Raw genomic sequence first — 22,857 nt, forward strand, 5'->3', positions numbered from 1 at the left:
TCCCAACATATGGTGGATCTACGTTGATAGATTTTCGATGTTATTTTAATTGTTTTTGTTATTAAGAAATTACGAGAGGTGTATCGTTTTTTTTACCCATAGTCACCCCCACTGACGGTACTCAATTTCTTATTTGCTGAATACCATTAGGAAACTTTTTTTTTCTTTTATTTTAGGCCGTTGCAAACATTTTTTAAAGTTCATGTCGCCACCACCGCCCCCCCCCCTTCTTCAAAATTGGCCTGAATATTCAGGAGGCAAAAAAAAATATTTTTTCGAAAAACTTCAAAATTTTAACGAAAATTAAAGTTTAACCAACTGAAAACCAGTTAAAATGCATTTTCCCACGTTTATAATCATATTTAGCACACAGCTAAAAAAGTAGTAATCCAGCTGCGTGTAAAAGGCCTGGGTGTAAAATAAATATTGCATTATTTTATGCAATTTTATGTGATTTTACACCCTGAAATATGTAGCCAACGGTATGGGAAACCTACTTGACCGAAAAGTCAAGCTCATATATGCGTTTATCGATACAGCTTTTCATCGGTCTGATGGCCGAGTGGGCTAAGGCGCCAGTCCTTACTGTTGGTGCTGGGATTGAATCCCGTCGGTTGCAACTTTTTTTGTGTTTGCAAAAATTGTACATACAGTGTGTAATATTAGGTGTTTATTTTGAGCAAGGTGATGTGCATGCTTTTGCATGCGATTTTACCATCGGATTTTTTGCTGTGCATGTTTGAACTCCTTTGAAAACATTTTAAATTATCATGAAATACCAATGTACAGTCCCACAATAAAAAAAAAATTTGGGGAAAAAAATTCCGTCAATACCTCGATATTTTCAAAACTAATGATTGGAAAGCAACTGTACGCCTGTAAAAAGCATTTTAAAACACTTTTTTCATCCAAATGTTGAAACCTAGGCTTCCCGGGCAGACGGTAATAACAAAATTCATGCCATTTCAACAGAGGCGTCGCGTCCACCTGTTCAACCTGTTCATAGGACAGGTGATCATTTTCATTTCTTTCTGAAGAAAGAATTTAAATATGTTCATCAAAATGATTGAACGAACACGCCAACTCTTCTTGGAACCATGAAATAGCCAAGCGCATTCGTATCATAGAGCGTCAATGAAAATTCTCCCAAGCAGCCGCCAACCTGTTCGTATTTCTCCATGCACGAGTTCCCATACAACGCATTCAAAAATACACAGAAAGACTCCCCTATTTGTACACGCTGGACGGTATGAATGTGGTAGTTCAGGGTGTGCATGAATGCTTTTGCACAGTCGACATAAAAGCGCGCGAGCCGAGACACGAGCAGGGAGAGAGCAAAGTTCAAAGAGAGAGAGAGAGAAAAACTCCAGATTTTGCTCTCTCCCTGCTCGTGTCTCGGCTCACGCGCTTTTATGTCGACTGTGCAAAAGCATTCATGCACACCCTGAACTACCACATTCATACCGTCCAGCGTGTACAAATAGGGGAGTCTTTCTGTGTATTTTTGAATGCGTTGTATGGAAACTCGTGCATGGAAAAATACGAACAGGTTGGCGGCTGCTTGCGAGAATTTTCAGTGCGCGTTAGATTTTCATTGAGAGCTTTATGGATATGAATGCGCTTGGCTGTTCTATGATTCTGTTCGTGTTCGCTCAAATATTTTTGTAAAACTTTTTTAATTGTTATAAATAGTAGAACGGCATGTTGCTTCCAAAAAGCGTTTTTAACTGAAATAAAGTAATAAATATTGATCCTTGCACTGTAACTTGGATTTGGCTCGCACTTTTCTCTCGCACTTTTGACAACAAAATTTACAAAAACTAGGCAACTAGCAGTTGTTTATTTACATTTCCAGTCGCAGTTTCCACCAAACTGGACATTCGCACTTTAAAATTGCAATTGACAGGTGAGCAACATCGGCTCGCTATGATCATTTTTTGAGAAAATTAAAATTTCTCAAGGCAGCATGACAAGCCGGAATAGTGCGATCGATAGCAATTATTTAGTGCGAAGTCCAAGTTAGTGAGAATTGCGCAATAGCTCAGTTAAAAGTGAGCAAGCACGTTCATCGACACATTTGCAAAATAATTTGGAAGAAAATAGAACAAAATCTTTAACCTACCAAGCATACAATAATTTCCTTTACATGTTGTTTGTCCAAAAACAAAAATCAAAATAAAACTGTCGTAATAATGTGTACTTGGTTTGAATTCTTGAGTTTTGATCGTTTAATTTTTTTTGGGAAAATTTTATAAAGTGATGTTTTTTATCTTATTTTTTGTAGATATTCCTAATTTCCATCGATATTAATTTTTTCCCTCTAGTTCTTTAGGAAAATTTTGAAGAGAAACGTAAAATACAATGTTTATGGCCTAATTGTTTTGGAATGGTCAACATCCGGAATGTTTGCTTAGTGAGAATTGAGAATAATGATTTTTTGCTCTAATCCAGCGATTCTCAACGGGGGTACCGGGCCTACTTGATTTACATGGCAGGGGGTACCAGCGTAGAAGAAGGTTGAGAATGGCTGCTCTAATCTAATGCAATGGAACATAAAAGAAGTCCAGAGGCGACTCGTGCCCGAATGAAGTACCTGTTCAATGTTAAAACATTTTTTACAGGCTTTTTTTCTTTGCAATGGCTTTTATTTTTACGTTTTATTATTTTTATACTATTATAATCTTCTGTTTATGCAAAAAAATAATAAAAATTATGATTAAGACTTTTTTATCTCGTTAAAATGTATTTTTAAGACTTAATCATTAGCGTGGGGAATGAGGAAAAATAGAGCAATCGCTCTGCCATCCTTATCGAAATTCAAGGGAAGTTATTGAATATTATACTGAATTTTAAAAGTATTCATCAGGATGTTCAGAAAAAAACATATCCTTAACAAAAGAAAACTGTTTGTTGGGCTTTTTTAAGCTAACTTGGTTACAATTTAAAAATTAAATTGATATTTTACTTTATACTTTTTAGAACCAGGTCGTATCGCTTTTGATCCTTTGTCAAATTTTTAGAGAATCGAATTTACTCACTTTTATGTCCTCATGGTTTTGGAATGCAATTTCCGAATAAAAAGAAGGGCTTTTGATGTTAAAAACAAAACTATATTGACATGAATCCGGGATAATTAAAATATTTGTTTTTAGCATCAGTGAAAAAATGTTTTCAGAACAAATTCATGCTACAATATATGATAATAATATATACAACTAGAGTGAACCGGGACTACAGTCTCAATAAACACAGTCGTGTTTGGAGCATTTAATGGCATCAAATCTTAAACTTTTTAGGACTGCATCCGCTTTAAATAGAACCATCCGAAAAATAAAATAACGATCATGGTTGAATCTACTCAGTAGCACAGCACCTTTGATATTATGCAAAACAAGGTGCTTAAATCCCTTCCCTGATCTACTGTCATAATTCTTCTAATGTGTCCCGATTCTGGAAAAAGCACAGTACTTTTTTCTTTCAATTGTTTCAATTCAATTTATCAATCACACGATCTTAACTTAACATTACATCACTTTCCAGTAGAGCAAGAATCCACTTGTAACCAAGAAGATCGAAGAGGTTCAACGCGCGCAGTTGAACATTCCAGTTCTAAAACAAGCCATCACCAGTCTGCGCAAAACAGCTTGATGCCTAAAAGTGCGCCAAATATAGAGCAATATCTGTCGTGCTCTCGCGCTCTCTCATTTATTCATGCTCTCAACGTGCTGTCAACGCGCTGGCTTGTTTACCTTTTGCATGCAGCTCCCTGGAGAGCGAGCTAAGTCGGCTGGGGGCTGGGGGTGGCATTTCGCTCTCTCCCAAAAATGCTGTCAGTTCACGCTCTCAGATTGAACCTGATTTACCAACACATCGATACTGCCGCTGCGTATAAATAGGAAGCTCTTTACATGTGTTGATTTTTTTCTGTATGGAGATTTTTTCCCCAACGTTCAAAGGGTCGGTGTTGAACGCGACGAGCATTTGCGCGTGGCCCGCTAGGCTGGCTCGCTTTGGTATTGGTGGGTTGTAAAGAGAGGTAACGAGTAAAGGGTGGCGGGCCAAAGCTTTTTCGGTGCATGCAGCGCTGCTGAACATAGGGCGTTGATTTTATTAACGTATATTCAAACAAAAATTGTAATTGTATGTTGCTGGTTTAAAAAAGCACCACGGCACATAAATAAATAAAATATCCACTTGAAATCGGCTACCTGTTCAATGAACAGGTTGAACAGGTGGACGAGTCGCCTCTGAAGAAGTCATTCTGAAGAAAACTCCAGGGAAAAACTTGTGGTTGAATTACGCCTCAAGTTTTGATTTAGTTTTTTTATTTACAAAACAAGCTAATTATAGAAAACTACAATGTAAAAAGCATTTCAATTTTACACTTCTTGAACAATAATAATTGCTGCAATTTGAAAGAGTTTCTATTTCCATAAAAATCATGTGATCAACAGTTCTCACAACAATATTGCTCATCATCTATTTTTTTTATTATGTATAAAATATATTTTTAAATATGATTGAGCTAAAAAACTTGAAAATTTCTAAAAAGATTGTTTGAACAGGTAAACATTTTGGCCACGCGTCGCCTCTGCATTTCAATAACAAATACTGTTAAAATAACAGAAAGTGTTATGGAATCTTCTTGAATAATCCATTTTTGCATAAGGGTTTAATAACATAGTATTTTTTAATATCAAAAAATTATATTCCCAGGTTATTTCCGTCTGCTCGGGTTGTAACATCAATTTTTATATTTTTTTATTTTTTTGCTAATTTTCAGCTAGCCGTCATAGCATACTAGGGACAATGCGTACATTTGAAGGGTGATTCGTTGATTCTGGAGACACCGGACGTCGATCCAATGCGCACCTTGGGGACAGAATGGACAACCCTAAATCTTTCTAGAATTTGTTCATTGGACCATCCCCTACACACCTGTCTTTATTCCGAGTGAATCCATGTTGTCCCCACACCTGTAGGAACGATTGAACGAAAAGCACAAAAATCCCATAGTAATTTCCATGTAAACTTTAAACCGGTGGGGACAGGCCAATTCTCAACCTAATGGGCTGATATTTGGCATGGGAGTCCCTATGGGTATCCTCTACTAGGGGAACCTCGGTTTGCCTGATTCTGAGAATTTTTTTTGTTTGGATGAAACAACCTATTAGATATATTTGTCAGGAGGTTTCATCATGTATCTTAAACAACTGCTAACTTTACCAGTAATTTTCCTGGACACAATTATTTTTTAAAAACAGGTTTTTGCGTTAATTTCTGGGTATAATTTAAAGTACCATGAAATAATTGCAAAATTGACCTGTCATGACTTACATGAGCAGTTCTCTAGGATTTCGGTCATTCGATTTTTTTTGTATTTTTTAATCCGACTGAAACTTTTTTGGTGCCTTCGGTATGCCCAAAGAAGCCATTTTGCATCATTAGTTTGTCCATATAATTTTCCATAATTTTCCATACAAATTTGGCAGCTGTCCATACAAAAATGATGTATGAAAATTCAAAAATCTGTATCTTTTGAAGGAATTTTTTGATCGATTTGGTGTCTTCGGCAAAGTTGTAGGTATGGATACGGACTACACTAGAAAAAAATAATACACGGTAAAAAAAATTTGGTGATTTTTTATTTAACTTTTGTCACTAAAACTTGATTTACAAAAAACACTATTTTTAATTTTTTTATTTTTGATATGTTTTAGAGGACATAAAATGCCAACTTTTCAGAAATTTCCAGGTTGTGCAAAAATCATTGACCGAGTTATGAATTTTTAATCAATACTGATTTTTCAAAAATCGAAATTTTGGTCGTAAAAATTTTTCAACTTCATTTTTCGATGTAAAATTAAATTTGCAATCAAAAAGTACTTTAGTGAAATTTTGATAAAGTGCACCGTTTTCAAGTTATAGCCATATTTAAGTGACTTTTTTGAAAATAGTCGCAGTTTTTCATTTTTTAAAATTAGTGCACATGTTTGCCCAGTTTTGAAAAAAATATTTTTGAAAAGCTGAGAAAATTCTCTATATTTTGCTTATTCGGACTTTGTTGATACGACCTTTACTGCCGTTCTACGCATAATTGTCCCATGTCATTTTTGGACGATTCTGACTTTTTATCATTTTTAAGTTCAGTTTGACGTAAACATTCAGAAAAACACATAAAATCTAGTACTTTGTTCGGAAACTCATTAAAAACAACACCAAGTCTGTTTGTCCCATCGTTGTACTTCTACGCAGAATTGTCCCACCAAGTATTTTCTATTACGCAATCATTAGTTTTACGAAGCAATTTATCTTGTTTATCTTTTGTATAGCAAGAGGATTACAAATAAGGATGATAAAACGATAACCGGGGTGATTAGGGACATATAGAGCTAAAAGGAACCCACGGGACAATTATGCGTAGAAACGCAAAAATCGATCGAAAAATTTCAATCGTGTTTTTCTCAGTTGTACTTTTTCGAACATGGGACAATTATACGTAGAACGGCAGTTTAGTTGCTGAGATATTGCAATGCAAAGGTTTAAAAACAGGAAAATTGATGATTTCTAAGTCTCACCCAAACAACCCACCATTTTCTATCGTCAATATCTTAGCAACTAATGGTCCGATTTTCAATGTTAATATATGAAACATTTGTGAAATTTTCCGATCTTTTCGAAAAAAATATTTTCAAAATTTTCAAATCAAGACTAACATTTCAAAAAGGCCAAACATTCAATATTACGCCCTTTTAAAATGTTAGTCTTGATTTGAAAATTTTGAAAACATTTTTTTCGAAAAGATCGGAAAATTTCACAATTGTTTCATATATTAACATTGAAAATCATACCATTAGTTGCTGAGATATTGACGATAGAAAATGGTGGGTTGTTTGGGTGAAACTTAGAAAACATCAATTTTCCTGTTTTTAAACCTTTGCATTGCAATATCTCAGCAACTAAAGGTCGTATCAACAAAGTCCGAATAAGCAAAATATAGAGAATTTTCTCAGCTTTTCAAAAATATTTTTTTCAAAACTGGGCAAACATGTGCACTAATTTTAAAAATAAAAACTGCGACTATTTTCAAAAAGTCACTTAAATATGGCTATAACTTGAAAACGGTGCACTTTATCAAAATTTCACTAAAGTACTTTTTGATTGCAAATTTGATTTTACATCGAAAAATGAAGTTGAAAAATTTTACGACCAAAATTTCGATTTTTGAAAAATCAGTATTGATTAAAAAATCATAACTCGGTCAATGATTTTTGCACAACCTGGAAATTTCTGAAAAGTTGGCATTTTATGTCCTCTAAAACATATCAAAAAATAAAAAAATTAAAAATAGTGTTTTTTGTAAATCAAGTTTTAGTGATAAAGTTAAATAAAAAATCACCAAATTTTTTTACCGTGTATTATTTTTTCCAGTGTAGTCCGTATCCATACCTACAACTTTGCCGAAGACACCAAATCGATCAAAAATTCCTTCAAAAGATACAGATTTTTGAATTTTCATACATCATTTTTGTATGGACAGCTGCCAAATTTGTATGGAAAATTATATGGACAAACTAATGATGCAAAATGGCTTCTTTGGGCATATCGAAGGCACCAAAAAAGTTTCAGTCGGATTAAAAAATACAAAAATTAAAATTGAAGAAAAAAGACCGATTTCGTAGAGAATTGCTCACATTTTAAAATAGCATAAATCGAATTATTTGATGCAACTGACTGTAATTCCGCCAAGCGGCACAGGTTTTGCGAACAGCGGTTCGTCACAGAATGACAGTTGGTGGCCGGCAAGTGCCGGTCACGCAAGATTGGCCGTCCGCGACTTATTGCCGCGGCTCTCTCTTTCTCTCTCCCTCTGGGGGCTGACCGGAAAGTGGGAACTTTTGTGCGGGGGTGGAACTCGGGGGAGGGCATTTCCCAATTGAAGTTTTATCTGTGTTGAAAATTAATCACTTTTTGCTTTGCCACCGGATATATGAATACACGTATGGGTTGACGACGCGGGTATTGGTGGGTGTGTTTACGTTGTGACTAGACGCATTTTGTTGAATCATAATGTGATTGGCCCCGCAATGAATTGGCGAACGGGTTTTTTTTTCGATCGATTTGTCGCTATGTATTTATTTGATGGACAAGTTCGAATCATTTTATTTTTTGTCTCGAAAATCGAAAAAAAAATATAAAAAGAGTGCATCCAAGTAGAAAAATAAACACTTACTTAATAAGGTGTCGAAAACACATTGTTTCCTTCACGGTTTCAACAGTTTCACTATATCATAAACATCAACTTTAATCTTCACACTAGGTTGCATTTCGTTGTTCGCGGTTCTTTTCTTCGCCAGTTTTTGGCGCCCGCGGCCAACTTAAGTCATAATAAAAATCACTCCTGCGCTCGAGTGAACGCAATTCGGGTAAAACATCTCGCTCGGAAAGATAGTACCTTATACTACTACACGGTACGAGCGAGCGCGTCTCTCCGCTGGAGTGGATAAATTGATTAACACTACTGTGTGTACTCCACAGCACACTATATAGTAGTACGATTTGAGCCGCCTCCGCCTCGCGATAAAAATGGAATGAATTTTAAATGCCGCAAACAATCCGCGAGCGGATCGCGTGCCGGCCATCACCGTCATCTTGCTCTTCTTTTTTCACGATATCACGGATCGCGTTAAACAAGTTGTACTCGCGTCGGTGTACAACAACTTGTGTATTTCTGAGGCCCACGCGTGCAATTTTTATGTTAGAGCTCTGCTCAGATTGCGCAAATGATCCGTTGAGGAACTTGCCGACTTGTACTTTGTGATTAATAGATTAACAACTCTCACTTTTGGCGTATAGTGTTCAATCTACTTTATTCTTAGAAGTACTTGGGGGTCGTTTCTCTCCTTTGTAAAAGTTCCTCTTCCTCAAACTATAAATTATCGTCGGACGTGACGCTCTTCAGAGGTCGATGTTCTTCCGTGATAAAGGGTTGACATTGTTCCGTAATGTTATCGTTCTCGTTTTGCAGCCTCTAAAGCTGCATCCCTTCACAGCTTGTAGTACGCTCTTGATACGAGCACAAGTAGTATAGTGGGTACTCCACACACACGCTTTCCAGGTCACTCAGTCTTGCACATTGTTAGTGCGAATGAGCTCTACTATTTCACGAGATTAGGCTTGATTGCGGTCACTTAAAACAGTAAACCGGCTTGTTCTTTGTGTGCTCATTTGCATATAGCTTGTACGACTACAATTGACCGCGGCGAAGGCGTGCTGAACCCTTCTGCAACTAAATCTACGAAACAAATCATAATCTTAGCTGATTCCTAGCGACTGACACGTCTATCTCCTTGGCCTTTAAACGTCATCAGGCATCACTCAGCCTGGGGCAACCTTCCACATTACTAATCTGGTTTGCGGTCCGGCCATAATCTCGCAGAGGTTGAGCTTCGGTCCAGCGGCTTCGATCTCTTTGTTTGACTGACCACCCCAAATGGAAGAAACTGGTCGTGGTCCACAAATCGAGCAGCCCCCCAAAACAGCACACGACCTTGGACGCGTCGTCATCGTCGTCGCCGGCGCCCATCAAGATCATACGTCGTGACTCTGTCGCCGCTTGAGCAGATCCAGCTCAAAAACAATTCCAAGCATTACCTGAAGATGACGCAAAGCAAACCTGCGCGATGCAATTAATCTACCGCGGCGTTGCGCCGGCCAGTTTGTGGAACAAAAAATGATTCAACCGCGGTGAGATATACCTGGAATGCAAACGGTTTCAGTCAGTCAGTAAGTCAGTGGTAACACGCAATCCCCCCGGCCGATAACGAAAGTAAACGTGTGATTAATTCGCGTACGTGATGCTTGCGGAAAGTGATCTATTCATGTCGGGGTACATGCAGTAGTACACAGCTGAGAGTGAGCGAAAGTTACGATGTTTTTCGTGCTTGTTGAACAGCGAAACGCGAACATGCGATCCCCTTGTGCTCGGGATGATGATATCCGAGAGATCATCTCGCGGGTATACGAGCTGTGAAGAGCAAATTCCGGATCTGCAAGCGTCTCTACGTGAGGAATTGAGGGATTGCGTTGTGGTTTACGAGCGTATTGTTGTGCGGGATTGTTCAAATAATTTAGAATAGGTTGCTCCTTTCTATTTTCAACAACTCTTCCCAAGAGACCAAAGCTCCAAACTGCAAAATTTTTCATAAAATTGTAAAAATTATGATCGCTGAAAAGCAGGTTTTCGAAACTCTCAACAACAAAGGCTCAGTGTAAAACTAGTTTCGAACTTAATTAATGTGTAATTTGCTAAATCCCGAGAAAAACACCTCGATTGCCTCAAAGGTGGAGAATAATCAACATACCAAACAAAAAGAGCAAAGAAAGAAAAAAAAAAACAGTTCGCAAATCGTTTCATTAGGCGCAATTATGTACAGCAAACCGCACATATGGGCAATCCCCGGTGATTCTCCGCTGCGCTCGCATCTGCAAACAATCCAAATCTTGCGCATAACTGGGCACTGAACACTCACTCAAGATTCCCAGCAGTTCTTTCCTTTTCTTCTCCCCCTCTGCGCACATTGATCAAATTTTCCAACCTGCTCTCGTTCGTCCGGCCGTCAATGCCGCAAGGAATCACAAGTGAAAAATTCCTGCAACTTCCTTCCACGTCTGCTTCCCCTATATGCAGCAATCGGTCTCAAGGGAACGACTCAATTATCGAATAGTTTCAGTTGAAGCAGCATAATTTAATTGATATTGGGGCGAAACCCCTTTCCATCAGAAGTTCCACCCTCCTTATACGTCTGAGATGACTCAACGGAATCAAGCCCAATTCCGGTCGTCCGACGCCGTAGTCTGTAATTTGAAATTGAATTGCAGCCAAACACTAATTTCCATCCTTGGCCTCCCCACTTTGCGAGACGTTGTCCGCCGCCGGAGGAGTCCCGAACCAGGAGATGAGATGCAAATCATCGATTTGCATCCGCAACAAGCGCGCGCAGCAGGAGTAGGAGAAAATAACCCTTCAAGGACTTTTCCTTATAAAAGTTGCACCAAGAGTGCAAGATACGTACAAGGAAGGACGAACGAGTTTGTTGCCAGCTAATCTTGCGGTGTATGGCACGGAGCGCGGAACGGCACCAGATTCGGGAAGTGCGGACTGGACAATGGGCATGGTGTCGACTTGATTTCTAGAATTTGCTTTGAAAAGGTTAAATATATAATCTTAGGGAATTCCATAGCTTATACAGTCCAAATTAGATAATCCGAAGGTCTTGGCAAAATTTCACTTCGGATAAACGAATCACTAGTATGACCTCTAAACTACTCTAAGATTATTTAAAATGTTTGAATCCAAGATGGCGGCCAAAATGGCGGTGACGAAACATTGAAAAAAAAATGCATAGCTCAATTTAATACGCAACCAACCATTCAAATTTAACTAAAATGGGGTCGCAAAACTCGCATTTGATGTTGAAAATAAGAAAATAAAAAAAAATGGAACAATGGAACTTCGTATAATCGAAACTTCGGATATTCGAGGTTTCGGATAATCGAGTCGGAACGGTATAACTTTTTGAAAAAAAAAACTTTTGATTTTAACGAATTTGAATATCTCAATACCTCAAATTGTTGTTGCTCCACGTTTTTAAGAGGATAAGGTCGGTTTTTAAGAGGATAAGATCGAAATGCATTGAAACATCACAAGCGTTAAAGCGGCCAGGCCTACTGCGTAAAGCCGTATCGCAGAGATGACTCGTAATTGGGTTGAGTTTGAGCACTGAGTGTTCGAACAACAACACAATTCTGAATCGACAGGGGATGAAGAAGCGTGGGGACACACCACCATACGCTCCGAGATTTTGGTTGTATTCGTTGGAAGCACCATGCTAAGAAGGTTTGGTACTCCGGGACCCTCTGGGATGGGACATTGTATTTCCACGAATGCCCTGGACACTCATCGTGGCCTAGTGGTTAGCATTTTTGCTTACCAACCCAAATGACGGGGGATCGAACCCCGCCTCGAGCGACTTTGATTTTTCGTTCATATTCATCATTTCAAATTTCTATGTTCTTAACTTTCTCGTTAGGAGCAGATGGGAATCGAAGCCAGAACCATTCGCTTACAAAGCGAACACCGTAACCAGTCATCCACGGCCGCTCCCCTTATTCAGAGTTATGACAATTTCCGTTAAAAAAACTCGAGTTTCTCGAAAACCAATGAATGAAATGAACTGATAACAATTCCAATTTCATCCCATCTGACGATATCTTGGCAACTTTTGATTTGAAATGTCAAAAACGGAAATATGCTGTTAATTTTGGAATTTTGTGTGTGTGATTTTGTTAAAATTGGTGAGTAAATTTGTGATTGGTGTGTGAAAATGTTGTAATTTGTAAGTATTTGTGGGATTTGTGAGAATATGTGTGAATTAGCGGAACTTCTGGAAAATTGTTGTAATTTGTACTCACACTTGGTGAAATTCGTGAGTATTTGAGGGGTAATTTATGAGATTTTATGAGAACTTATGCGAGATTGTGTGTAATTTGTTGTAACATGTAAATATTTGCAGGTATCTGTGAGCAATTCCATGAAAAATAGGGAATCGGATGTACCGGACCCTCTCCGAATTCAATGAATCTTTGTAGACATGTTATCCTAAGCTTATATAAGCAATTTTTGTGTGTATGGAGCCAGTTTCACTCGATGATGACATTTGAGAAAGACGTGAGTGTTTTAAATATTTTTGTAATTCGTAATTTAAATATTTCAGTACCTCGTAGCCGTTGCATCGTATCAAAAAGTGGTCAAAGACAAACTTGTAGGAAATTTGACGGACTTTCCGAAAACACTGAAAGAGAAAAACACGCCACTTTTATGAGATTTTCTGAATTTTATGTTTAATAGTCAAATTTTAAGGTGAGCCCACGATTTTTTTTTTTCGTTAAAAATTTTTGTGAAAATATCCTAAGATGCTACAAAAAGACTCACGAAAAATGCAGAATGGAGTGTGGTCAAAGACTCATGGGAAATTGGACGAGCTTTCCGGTAAAAATATTTACGAGACTGAAAAATCAAGTCCGTCATATAGAAATTGTCAGAACCATCACAAAAACATTTTTTTTCAACATTTTAATTTTTAAAACCGCTGTAACTTTTCAAGGATTGGACTTAAGACAGTGGTCTATATGGAGACTTTTATGTAAAGTTGTCTGGAAAATCGATTCCCGTATTCGGTTTTTGAAAATTTTGACGTTTAGAGCTTTAAAAAAAACAGATTCAATAAAAGATTTTTGTATTTTTTTTAGGTAAATTGCTCCATAATGCATTTTTCGTGAGTCTTTTCGTAACATCTTAGGCCGTTGCATATATTTTCCAAAGTAAATGTCGCACCCCCTTCAAAATTTGCCTGAATAATCAGAGGTAAAAAAAATATTTTTTCGAGAAACTTTAAAATTTTAATGAAAATTTTAGTTTAATCAACTGAAAACCAGTTGAAATGCATTTTTCCGCTTTTATAACCAACATTTCAAATTTTCATGAAATAACAATGTACACTCCCACGAAAAGTTTTTTTTTGCGAAAAAAAATCTGTTAATACCTTGATATTCTCAAAACTAATGATTGGAAAGCAACTGTAAACAAAAATACTTTTATCATCCACAAGTTGAAACCTAGGCTTGTAATTTCACAAAAAATTAGGCTATTTTCACAAAAAAAAAATGAACGAAAAAAATCGTGGGCTAATCTTCAAATTTGACTTTTAAACTAAAAAATCAAAATTTTTCATAAAAGCGGCGTGTTTTTTTCTTTCAGTGTAATTTTTTTCGGAAAGCCCGTCAAATTTCCTACAAGTTTGTCTTCGACCACTTTTTGATACGATGCAACGGCTACGAGATACAGAAATACGAATTACAAAAATATTTAAAACACTCACGTCCTTCTCAAATGTCCTTATCGAGTGAAACTGGCTCCATATACACAAAAATGGCTTACATAAGCGTAGGATAACATGTCTACAAAGTTTCACTGAAATCGGAGAGGGTCGAGAAAGAAGTAACTAAAAAATTGCTGCTTTGAGCTGGAATTGCTCCTGTATAAATTTGTGTGACTTTGTGGGAACTTATTGAAAGTGTGTTAATTTGTGAAAACTTTTGGGAATTTGTATGTGAGAAAATCTCTTGGTATTTGTGGAAATTGGTGTGTATTTTAGAAGCCAGATGATGTAGAGGTAAGCATGATTGCCTCCCACCCCAGTTAACCTAGGTTCGATTTTCGTCGACCTCAGTTGGCATTTTTCGATATGAGATTTCGAGCCGAACATTTCATCAGGGCACAACACCAAAAACCGTGTTTTGAGAAAATCGCTAGCCTAAATATTCTTTATAAGTGTGTTGAACAGCAAGCAAGAAACCTAATAAAATTTTGTGGTTCGACGAAGTTTTTTTTTCCAGATCAATGGTAAGTAAACCAATCTAGGTTTTGCTACCAATTAGTGTTAATAATGTATTAAAAGTTCACTTTATAACACAAAAAGTTCCTCAACTACGGGAAACTAACGAAAAAGGAGCGGGCACATCTGAACCAACTTGTGTAATTTGGGGTGAGTGGAATAGTGGAATAATCCCGATTGTTTACATTTTGATTTTGTGCCCTAATGAAATGTTTGTTGAAAATGAGTCGTCTCTCTGGTATAGTCACAAAGGGGGCACCACATCAAGCCTGCTTTGGTATAGTCGCTGCCTAATCATTCAAGCCTTCAAATGCCGAAAGTCGCGTAGGAATATTGCAATAGAATCCGCTAAGACCAAGTTGATGAGTAATTTTGATGTTTGATCTTTTGATTCACACTTTCGCTCAAATAGGTCAGCCATAAACTAGTCATTTTTGTCCCGAAATGCATCGTTCAACTGGGTTGGCACCCTGAACATCACAACAAGCAAACTTGGTCCACCCTGAACTCCATCCAGAAGAATCGGCGCGCTACTGTGGAGACTGCATTATCAGCACAGATTCATCATTTTTGCATCAACGAGACGAGACGAAACGAGATCCAAAGTGCATCATTATCATCATCAGCAGCGCGGCGGCTTTCCGTCATCACGATAGCATGATAATGATGGCGGGAAAGTTTATTTTTTTGCCGCTACTTATTTTGAATCATGATGTATAAAGCAGTAGTGGCTGCGGCTCAAAGTATTGCAAGAGACCTCGCCGATTAAATCGCTTCTTGTTACAGAGTTTGCGGTGAGTTTTACAAGCTGGCAATAGTGGCGACGCCCCACGACACACATAATTGCTATCTTTTATCGGGCAAAGGCGTTTGACTAAGGTTTGCTCTGTTTGTGGTGGTTGCAGAATCTCGATTCAGTGGGGTAGTTAAGTCAAAACTTACAGAGTAAAACGAAACTTCACAACGAGACAGTTGAGTCCAACGGACCTTAAGAACCCCATTGGCTCCCCAAGTGTTTCGCAATCAGTACCACATCCCCGGTAAGGGGAAAACAATTTGACGCATAAACACACTTACCTGTTAGTACGATGATGTGTTTGCTGTTGTTGTTGCTGTTGCTGCTGCTGCTGCTGCTGTTGTTGACTCAAATTAGGAACGGGTCCAGCACCGGGCGGCAGTCCCGATGTCGGCGTTTGGGGAGATAAAATACCGGGAACGCCTCCACCCCCACCACCACCTCCGCCGGGCATCCCGGGTGGACCGGGCGTCGGTTGCACCGGTTGGCCGGTGAGTTGTTGCTGCTGCTGCATGATGGTCGCCTCCTCGCGGGTCATTGTGCGATAGCCCATGTCCTCGTCGTAGGCCATTTGATTTTGATTCGGGTTCGTCTGCATCGACGGCGGCGGAACGCGACCACTTAGCACCTGAATAAGGAGAGGGGGAGGGTGAAAAACAGTTTCAGCACCTGAACTTCGAAAGCGAAAGGGGAGCTATTCTCTAAGATTTCGCTGAATGACCATTTTAATCTTGGGTTCAACTCTATTTAGCCAAAAATGCATAATTTAGCTTTATGCAGATATTGCTGCTAGCATCCAACATTTCGTTAATTCCGTTTTTCCAGAGAATTACTCATGGGTGGCAAAAAATCGATACTCGCAAAGTCATTAACAGAGGGAAACTGCTTTCCCTCGTCCCGATGACTCACCTCGAGCGCGTGCATCATGGCCCGGGCGAACGCTTCCGCGTCCTGTTGGCTGGAGAAGTTCAGGCCGTACACGAACTTGGAGTCCCGCCACTGGTGGAACGTCGCCGTGGCCTGGTTGTACTTGAGCCCCTTGATGATCGAGCAGTTGATGACGACCTCGTGGTCCTGCAGTTTGCGGCCGACCACTCGGAATGTGTTGTTCTGCTGGTGGTGGAAGATCTGCACCTTGCTGAGGCCGGACGAGCTGCCCGACGGGATCCACTTCTTCTGGCCATCGTCGTACACCATCACCGATGCCCGGGCACCGATTATGCTTTGCTCGCTGCGTGTGAAAAATAAAAGAAGAAGAAGAAAACATTCATTAGAACACAAGCCTTGCACAACACAAAACAGATGATTTAGAATCGTAGAGAAACATTTCTCACAGTGTGTCGGATAAATGGGTCAGGCCCCAGCAGACATGGAACGAAAGCAAGAGTGCACATGGGAAAAGCAAAAGGGTGTAGAGGCAGAAATTCGATTTCAATTGCCTGCTCGCCAATGTTTGTTTGGTTTTGTGCCGTGTCTAAAACTTGCGAAACATCGATTGGCTTCAATTTTGGGTGAGGTGTAGGATTCACATGGGACTGGGTGTGTATTTAGCGAACGAATTGCAAGATGACCAATTCATTCCAATTTTTTTGAGTAATAACAAAAAATCATTTTAAAAATGTGCTGTGAATCTACCTTCACCTTATCAAGTAGTATCAGTTTTTCTGGCACACTTGGGGGTGTGGACATCGTACAGAACACAGCCTCAGCAAACTGTGATTACTAACGTGTCTGTCTCTTCTGCCAGAGATTTCTAAATAAGTGTCTACTAGGGCGGTCCAAATCCGGGTACCCCCAGGTGCTACTTCCTGAAATCAAAGATTGACGCATCGCTAGGCTAAATTCCAAATTTGAGCTCATTATGACCTCGGAAACCCCGCTCTGTAATCCCTTGAAGTTTGTATTGGGAAAATGTCAAAATGTATGGAGGGAGCGGCCGTGGCTGACTGGTTACGGTGTTCGCTTTGTAAGCGCATGGTTCTGGGTTCGATGCCCATCTGCTCCCAACGAGAAAGTTAAGAACACAGAAATTTAAAATGATGAATTTGAACGAAAAATCATAGTCGCTCGAGGCGGGGTTCGATCCTCCGTCCTTTGGGTTGGTAAGCAAAAATGCTAACCACTAGGCCATGACGACTTGGTATGCTTGGACTGGAATCAGGAATACTGTTACAGAGAGCGAGTTGTGGCGCTATACCGACGGCAAATAGTGTCCAGGGCATTCATGGAAATATAATAATATAATAATATTGATCAGCATGATGGGACTCTTCGAAAATTGCGAAGAGGTGATGATTGATTGGTTCCTACTTTTTATCTGTGATCCACAGGGCAGTTTTTTGAGGTCCTGGTCAATAACGAAGTAGCATCTACGAGTAGGCACCATTTCAAATTCTCGAATGTAGGATCTTCATTTAATTTGGAAATACCATTTCGAAGACACCATATTTTAAGATTTTTTTAAAACAAAGTAATCAGCCTCCGATAATCACCATTTATGGAAACGTAAGCACTGCCCCTGTTCACATAAATGTCCCATATGCAACTTGCATAAAGTTGATAAAAAGAGTTTCAAATTTGAAAAAATATTTACCATAAATTTTAAACAAACAATCATTTTACTGGAAAATTGTTCAACAGGGACCTCACACATGCTGTTATTTATGCTTTTGAAAAGTTTGTATTGATAATTGTCTTGATTTTTCGCTTTCGATATAAAAAATTACGCAGAATGGTATGTGAAAATTTTCTTCATAGTCCATCAAAATGCTCGCATACCCTGCCGTTTTACGGCGATATGATGTATACGCCATTTTGGACATTTTCAATTTTATTGTACAGTCTGATAAAGAATCTTAAAAGCTACCTCCTGACGAAAGAATTTTTCAAAAAACTGCTCTGGGGCCCATTTTATTAAGCAAACAAACAATGATGTATACGCCAATTTTACTGATCATGATGTATGTATACATTGAGAATTAATAGAAGTCAAATTCAATACTGTTTGAATGTTGATTTGAGGGTTTTGGGACCAAATCAAGACTGGGCAATATTTTATTACCTTTTTTCGATTTAATTCTTGAGGGGACGTCCATTATGCGTCATCCATAAAGTACGTCACGTTCTGAGGGAAGAGGGGGGTTTTGAGCAAGCGTGACATTGCGTGTTAAAAGCATAGGGAAATCGTGACAAAGGGCGGTGGAGCTAGGGGTGGAGTAAATTTTGGCTAATTTTAATGTGACGTACTTAATGGATGACACCTTATCCACATCCACGTAGACACTTTTTTGAAAATTATAGACCCACCCACCTCCCTTGCGGACAATTGTTCATGCGAAAAATGTGTTCATGGAGCGTAGACAATCGCTAAGAGAGCGTTATTTTATTACGTAACGCAAAAATCGGATTTTTAGACCCCCTCCCCCCCTCGTAACAAAATTTCCATAGAAATTTAAAAAAAATGTATGGAGCGTAACACGGCATCTGACCCCCCCCCCAACTGCGTTACGTAATAAAAGAACGCTCCCTAATACCCTCCCCCCCTTAAAGTATCCACGTGGAAAATGCATTAATGGATCCGCTCAGATGTCAAAATAGCTGGCACAAAAAATATAGCTTGCTTTGATCGAGCAATGTATACATACATCACTGGGAAGTAAAAGTAGTGATTTTTTATTGCTATTTTTTCGGCCAAATGATGTTTGTGGTTTAAAATCGTGGATAATAAGAAAAAACAAAAAATTTTGTAGGGGCCACATTTTTATTGTACTTTTTAACAGTTTCTACAGAGCAGACCTTGAATTAGTCATTTTAAATTGAAAAAATTAACATAAACAGAAAATCGTGTCTACAGCAAAATCACCTCAATGGCGTATACATCATATCGCCGTAAAACGGCAGTACCAGCCAGATCGAAGCATACTGTCAAGGCAACCAAAAGTTGTAAACAATGTTTTGAAAATGATGAATTAAATTGTTTTACAAAATGTTTAAATCTGCTTGTTGTGTGGTGTGTGCGTCTTTCAAGTCATTTAGGATAATCCGATTGGGGAAAAGCTGCCAAAATTGAAGAAGTTAATAACATTACTCCGAAAGATATGTTTAGGACATGATTTTTCAACACAGGACTGGTTTGTGAACATTTTCACTATGGGACTGATATTTAAACATTTTTCAGATGGGAAAAACAAACATGCCGTGTATTTTCAAATTTCAGGAACAAAGTGACAAACATTATTAGTGTAGCTAAAGCAAACCAGGCCGTAGAAGGTTTCCCTCACTATTGAGGCAATGACTGTCAATGATGATCCTGAATTCAGGGTCCAGAAATAGTCAGAATAGTCAGAAATAGTGAATTGCAATGAAAAAACGTTACATTAACCCAGCTCGGTGATTGATGCCTTTCTCCTAGAATCAATTGAAAACACTTTCTTCTTGTATTCAAATGCGTCTAAATACATGCAAACAAAATGCTATAAAAGCGTTACTTACGTTTCTGCCATAAAAAGCTATAACATGAAGAAAGCTTGGGTTGAAGAGGCCGACTCCATAAAGCTTAGCGCTGCTCCAGCCGGATCTTTTGCAATGTTCACCCTTTTTGTTCCTGTCAAAATTATGTTTTAGCACAATTGCTCATAACTTTTGATGTTTGACATAACGTTGTCAGATCTTCATTTTTTGAGCTCGTTGGAAAGGTTTTTTGATTACCTATCTAACGATGAGTCGTATGATAGATCCGGACAACGTTTTCATTCATATTTTTTAGATCGGATCTCAAAAAAATGTATAAAAAAGATTTAAGTAACCATAACTTTTGATTGAGTTGTCAGATCTTCAACATTTTGGACGCGTTGGAAAGATCTTTCAAATACTTTTCTAAAAATGTATAACATGACAGGTTTCCTTACGAGCAATTCCAGCTCAAATCAGGAATTTTTCTGGTACTTTTGTACCCGACCCTCTCCGATTTCAATGAAACGTTTTAGACATGTTATCCTAGGCCTAAATAATCCATTTTTGTGTATATGGAGCCAGTTGCACTCGTATCTAAAAGAAGTCAAAGACAAACTTGTAGGAAATTGGACGAGCTTTCTGTTAAAAAAACACTGAAAGAAAAATACACGCCACTTCTATGAGAATTTTCAATTTTTATGTTTAAAAGTTAAATTCAAAGGTGATGTCACGATTTTTTTTCGTTCAAAATTTTTTAAGGAAATAGCCTAAGATGTTACAAAAAGACTCACGAAAAATGCTATTGACACATTCCGCCGTGACGTTGCAACGCTTTGACTTTTCTTTTTTCAGTATTTCGGCTGTAACTCAAAAATTACATTGAAAAGGTACATATGTTATTACAGATTCGGAAAGTACATTAAGTTTCCTATAAGAAACAATGTTGAAACATTATTTTAAGCGAATATTCTATTTTTGAGAGGGGGATATGTAGCGTGACGTTGCAACGCGTGACTTTTTCTCAATCCTGACCCAATTCATGTTTCGCCATTAACTCTGCTCTGTTAAACGGCAAATTTGGAGTTCTTCTTCCATTTTTAGTGTAAAATTGGCCAACAAATCGAATGCAATCATAAGTTTTTCGAAAAAATTAAACCTCGATTTTTGAAGACCGCTTACATTTCGTGATGTTGCAACGCTCTGTTTTTGAAAACAGGGTTTTTCGTTGCGTTGCAACGTCACGAAATTATAGTTTCCAAATATATCATAGTTTTTGTTATGCTGAACAACTGTAGGTTAAGATTTGATTATAAGACATTAATAGACAGTACAAGGACATGTGAATTGATTGGCCTGCCCATCTTAGACCCCCCCCCCCCTCCCCCTATTCTGCTTTCACAGTTGCAGTACGATTTACGAAGTTTTCCAAAGGGTTTTCAAAATATTTTTTTTTGTATTATTCCATTATCACGAAGGAAACCCCCCCCCCCCCTCTCCCGTCTTCTATCCATGTAACGGGACGTCCATGCATTACGTAACGGCGTAATATCAAGGGGGTGGGAGGAGGGTTCGAGGATTTATACAAAAAAAGTGTATCGGAAATGTATTTCCAGGGGGTGGAGGGGGTCTAAAAATATAAATGTTGTGTTACGTAATGCAAGAACGCTCCCTTAATATTTTAATGGTTTTGGGCAACTTACAAAACACGTGGAAGTTTTAGAAGGGAGGTGAGGAGCTTCAAGTTTTCGTTTGTTCATGGCCCCTAAGGGGTGATCTGCAAACAACGTAACTTATTTTGTTGACTTTTGTGCCTTTTAAATTAAATTTGAGGAAATAATATAACTGTTTAACTGCGCAACATAACATTTTTAATTGTGAACAACAAAACGTTGCATACAACTTATTTAAGTAAGGGTTCGTCCAACAACAGAGTGACAAAAGTTTGTGAAAAAAAAAACAATCGAATCACGTGATTTTTATTGTTTAATGAATTTCACTGTAATTTGACTTACATAAGGGTGTGGGATAAAAAAAAATCATTGCGTTGTATTAGAATGAATGAATATTAAATCAGTTTATCATAAAGGGGCCATCCAGTATCCACGTGATTACTTTTTTGAAAGTTGTAGAATTTTTCCCCCTTGTGAACATCGGTCTATTTTGATTTGTTCAACAAGTTTCATAAAATACTTTTTTTTCGAGTTGCATCAAACTTAAATGACGGAATTTGTGAATGACCCATGAACAATTCTTCTGTAAATATGCTCGGAAACATTATATAACAAATATATAATATTTAGTACCCTTTTATCTTCAACAACCAACTACGCATACACCTTTTTTGCCATGTGACCAATATGATTTAAAATTTCGTGACGTTGCAACGCAAACTTAAACCTGTTGTAACTTTGGATCTAGACAACCAATTAAGTCGCTCTAGATTGCATTTGAAAGCTCTTTTCAAGTACAAAGAGCATCCGAAATATCAAAATGATTGAATGTTTAGTTTTTTGTTGACATAAATAAATGTCCCTTTTTCGTGACGTTGCAACGCAATAAAATGGTAAACTTACACTAGTTTGAAAAAATACTTAACTTAAGATAAACTGCAAACCCATGACATTTCCGTTTAGTACAACTAAAAACCTACAAAATGCAATCAAAAGAATATTTTTTGGATTTTATTTCGCTGAAAACCAGGAGTTTTTAGAAAAATGTTTTAAAACGATGATTTTATCACGAATTGATGCATAACCTAACCAACTTGTACAAAATGATATTCAAATGATCAATAAATGAAAACCATGATTTTTGAAGCTTCAAGTAGTCTAGAATCGAGGAAAAATATCCAAATAGCTCATACACGCTTTTCAAAATTTCATCCTAAGGTGTACATTGCCGGAGAATGTGTCTATTAGAGTTTTGACGACTCCGACTCCGACTCCAGGTCCCCAACTCCAACCGACTCCGACTCCAGGTCCCCAACTCCAACCGACTCCGACTCCAGGTCCCCAACTCCAACCGACTCCGACTCCACAGCCCTGCCCAGAATCACGGGCATTTTGATTTTTTTCAAAAATAGTTTGTCTGGGACGAATGGTTTTTCTCCTAAGTTTGTATGGAGAATTAAAGCGGTTTGTCGCTCTTGCGTAC

At 38.2% G+C, this 22,857-nt stretch overlaps 1 protein-coding gene across 7 annotated transcripts in view; it reads right to left on the reverse strand.

The window, feature by feature from the left end:
* Positions 1–22,857, reverse strand: part of LOC6036733 (protein enabled) — a 57,450-nt gene that overhangs the window by 17,981 nt on the left and 16,612 nt on the right. For all 7 annotated transcript variants that reach the window (XM_038252067.1, XM_038252066.1, XM_038252065.1 and 4 more), the window contains 2 exons: positions 16,162–16,483; positions 15,534–15,880 (listed from right to left, as the gene is read on the reverse strand). In XM_038252067.1, coding sequence (XP_038107995.1) covers positions 15,534–15,880; positions 16,162–16,483 — 669 coding nt within the window. The remainder of the gene's footprint in view (positions 1–15,533; positions 15,881–16,161; positions 16,484–22,857) is intronic.

The sequence above is a fragment of the Culex quinquefasciatus genome, chromosome 2, assembly GCF_015732765.1.
Source record: "Culex quinquefasciatus strain JHB chromosome 2, VPISU_Cqui_1.0_pri_paternal, whole genome shotgun sequence".
In the NCBI taxonomy this organism is placed as follows: domain Eukaryota; kingdom Metazoa; phylum Arthropoda; class Insecta; order Diptera; family Culicidae; genus Culex; species Culex quinquefasciatus.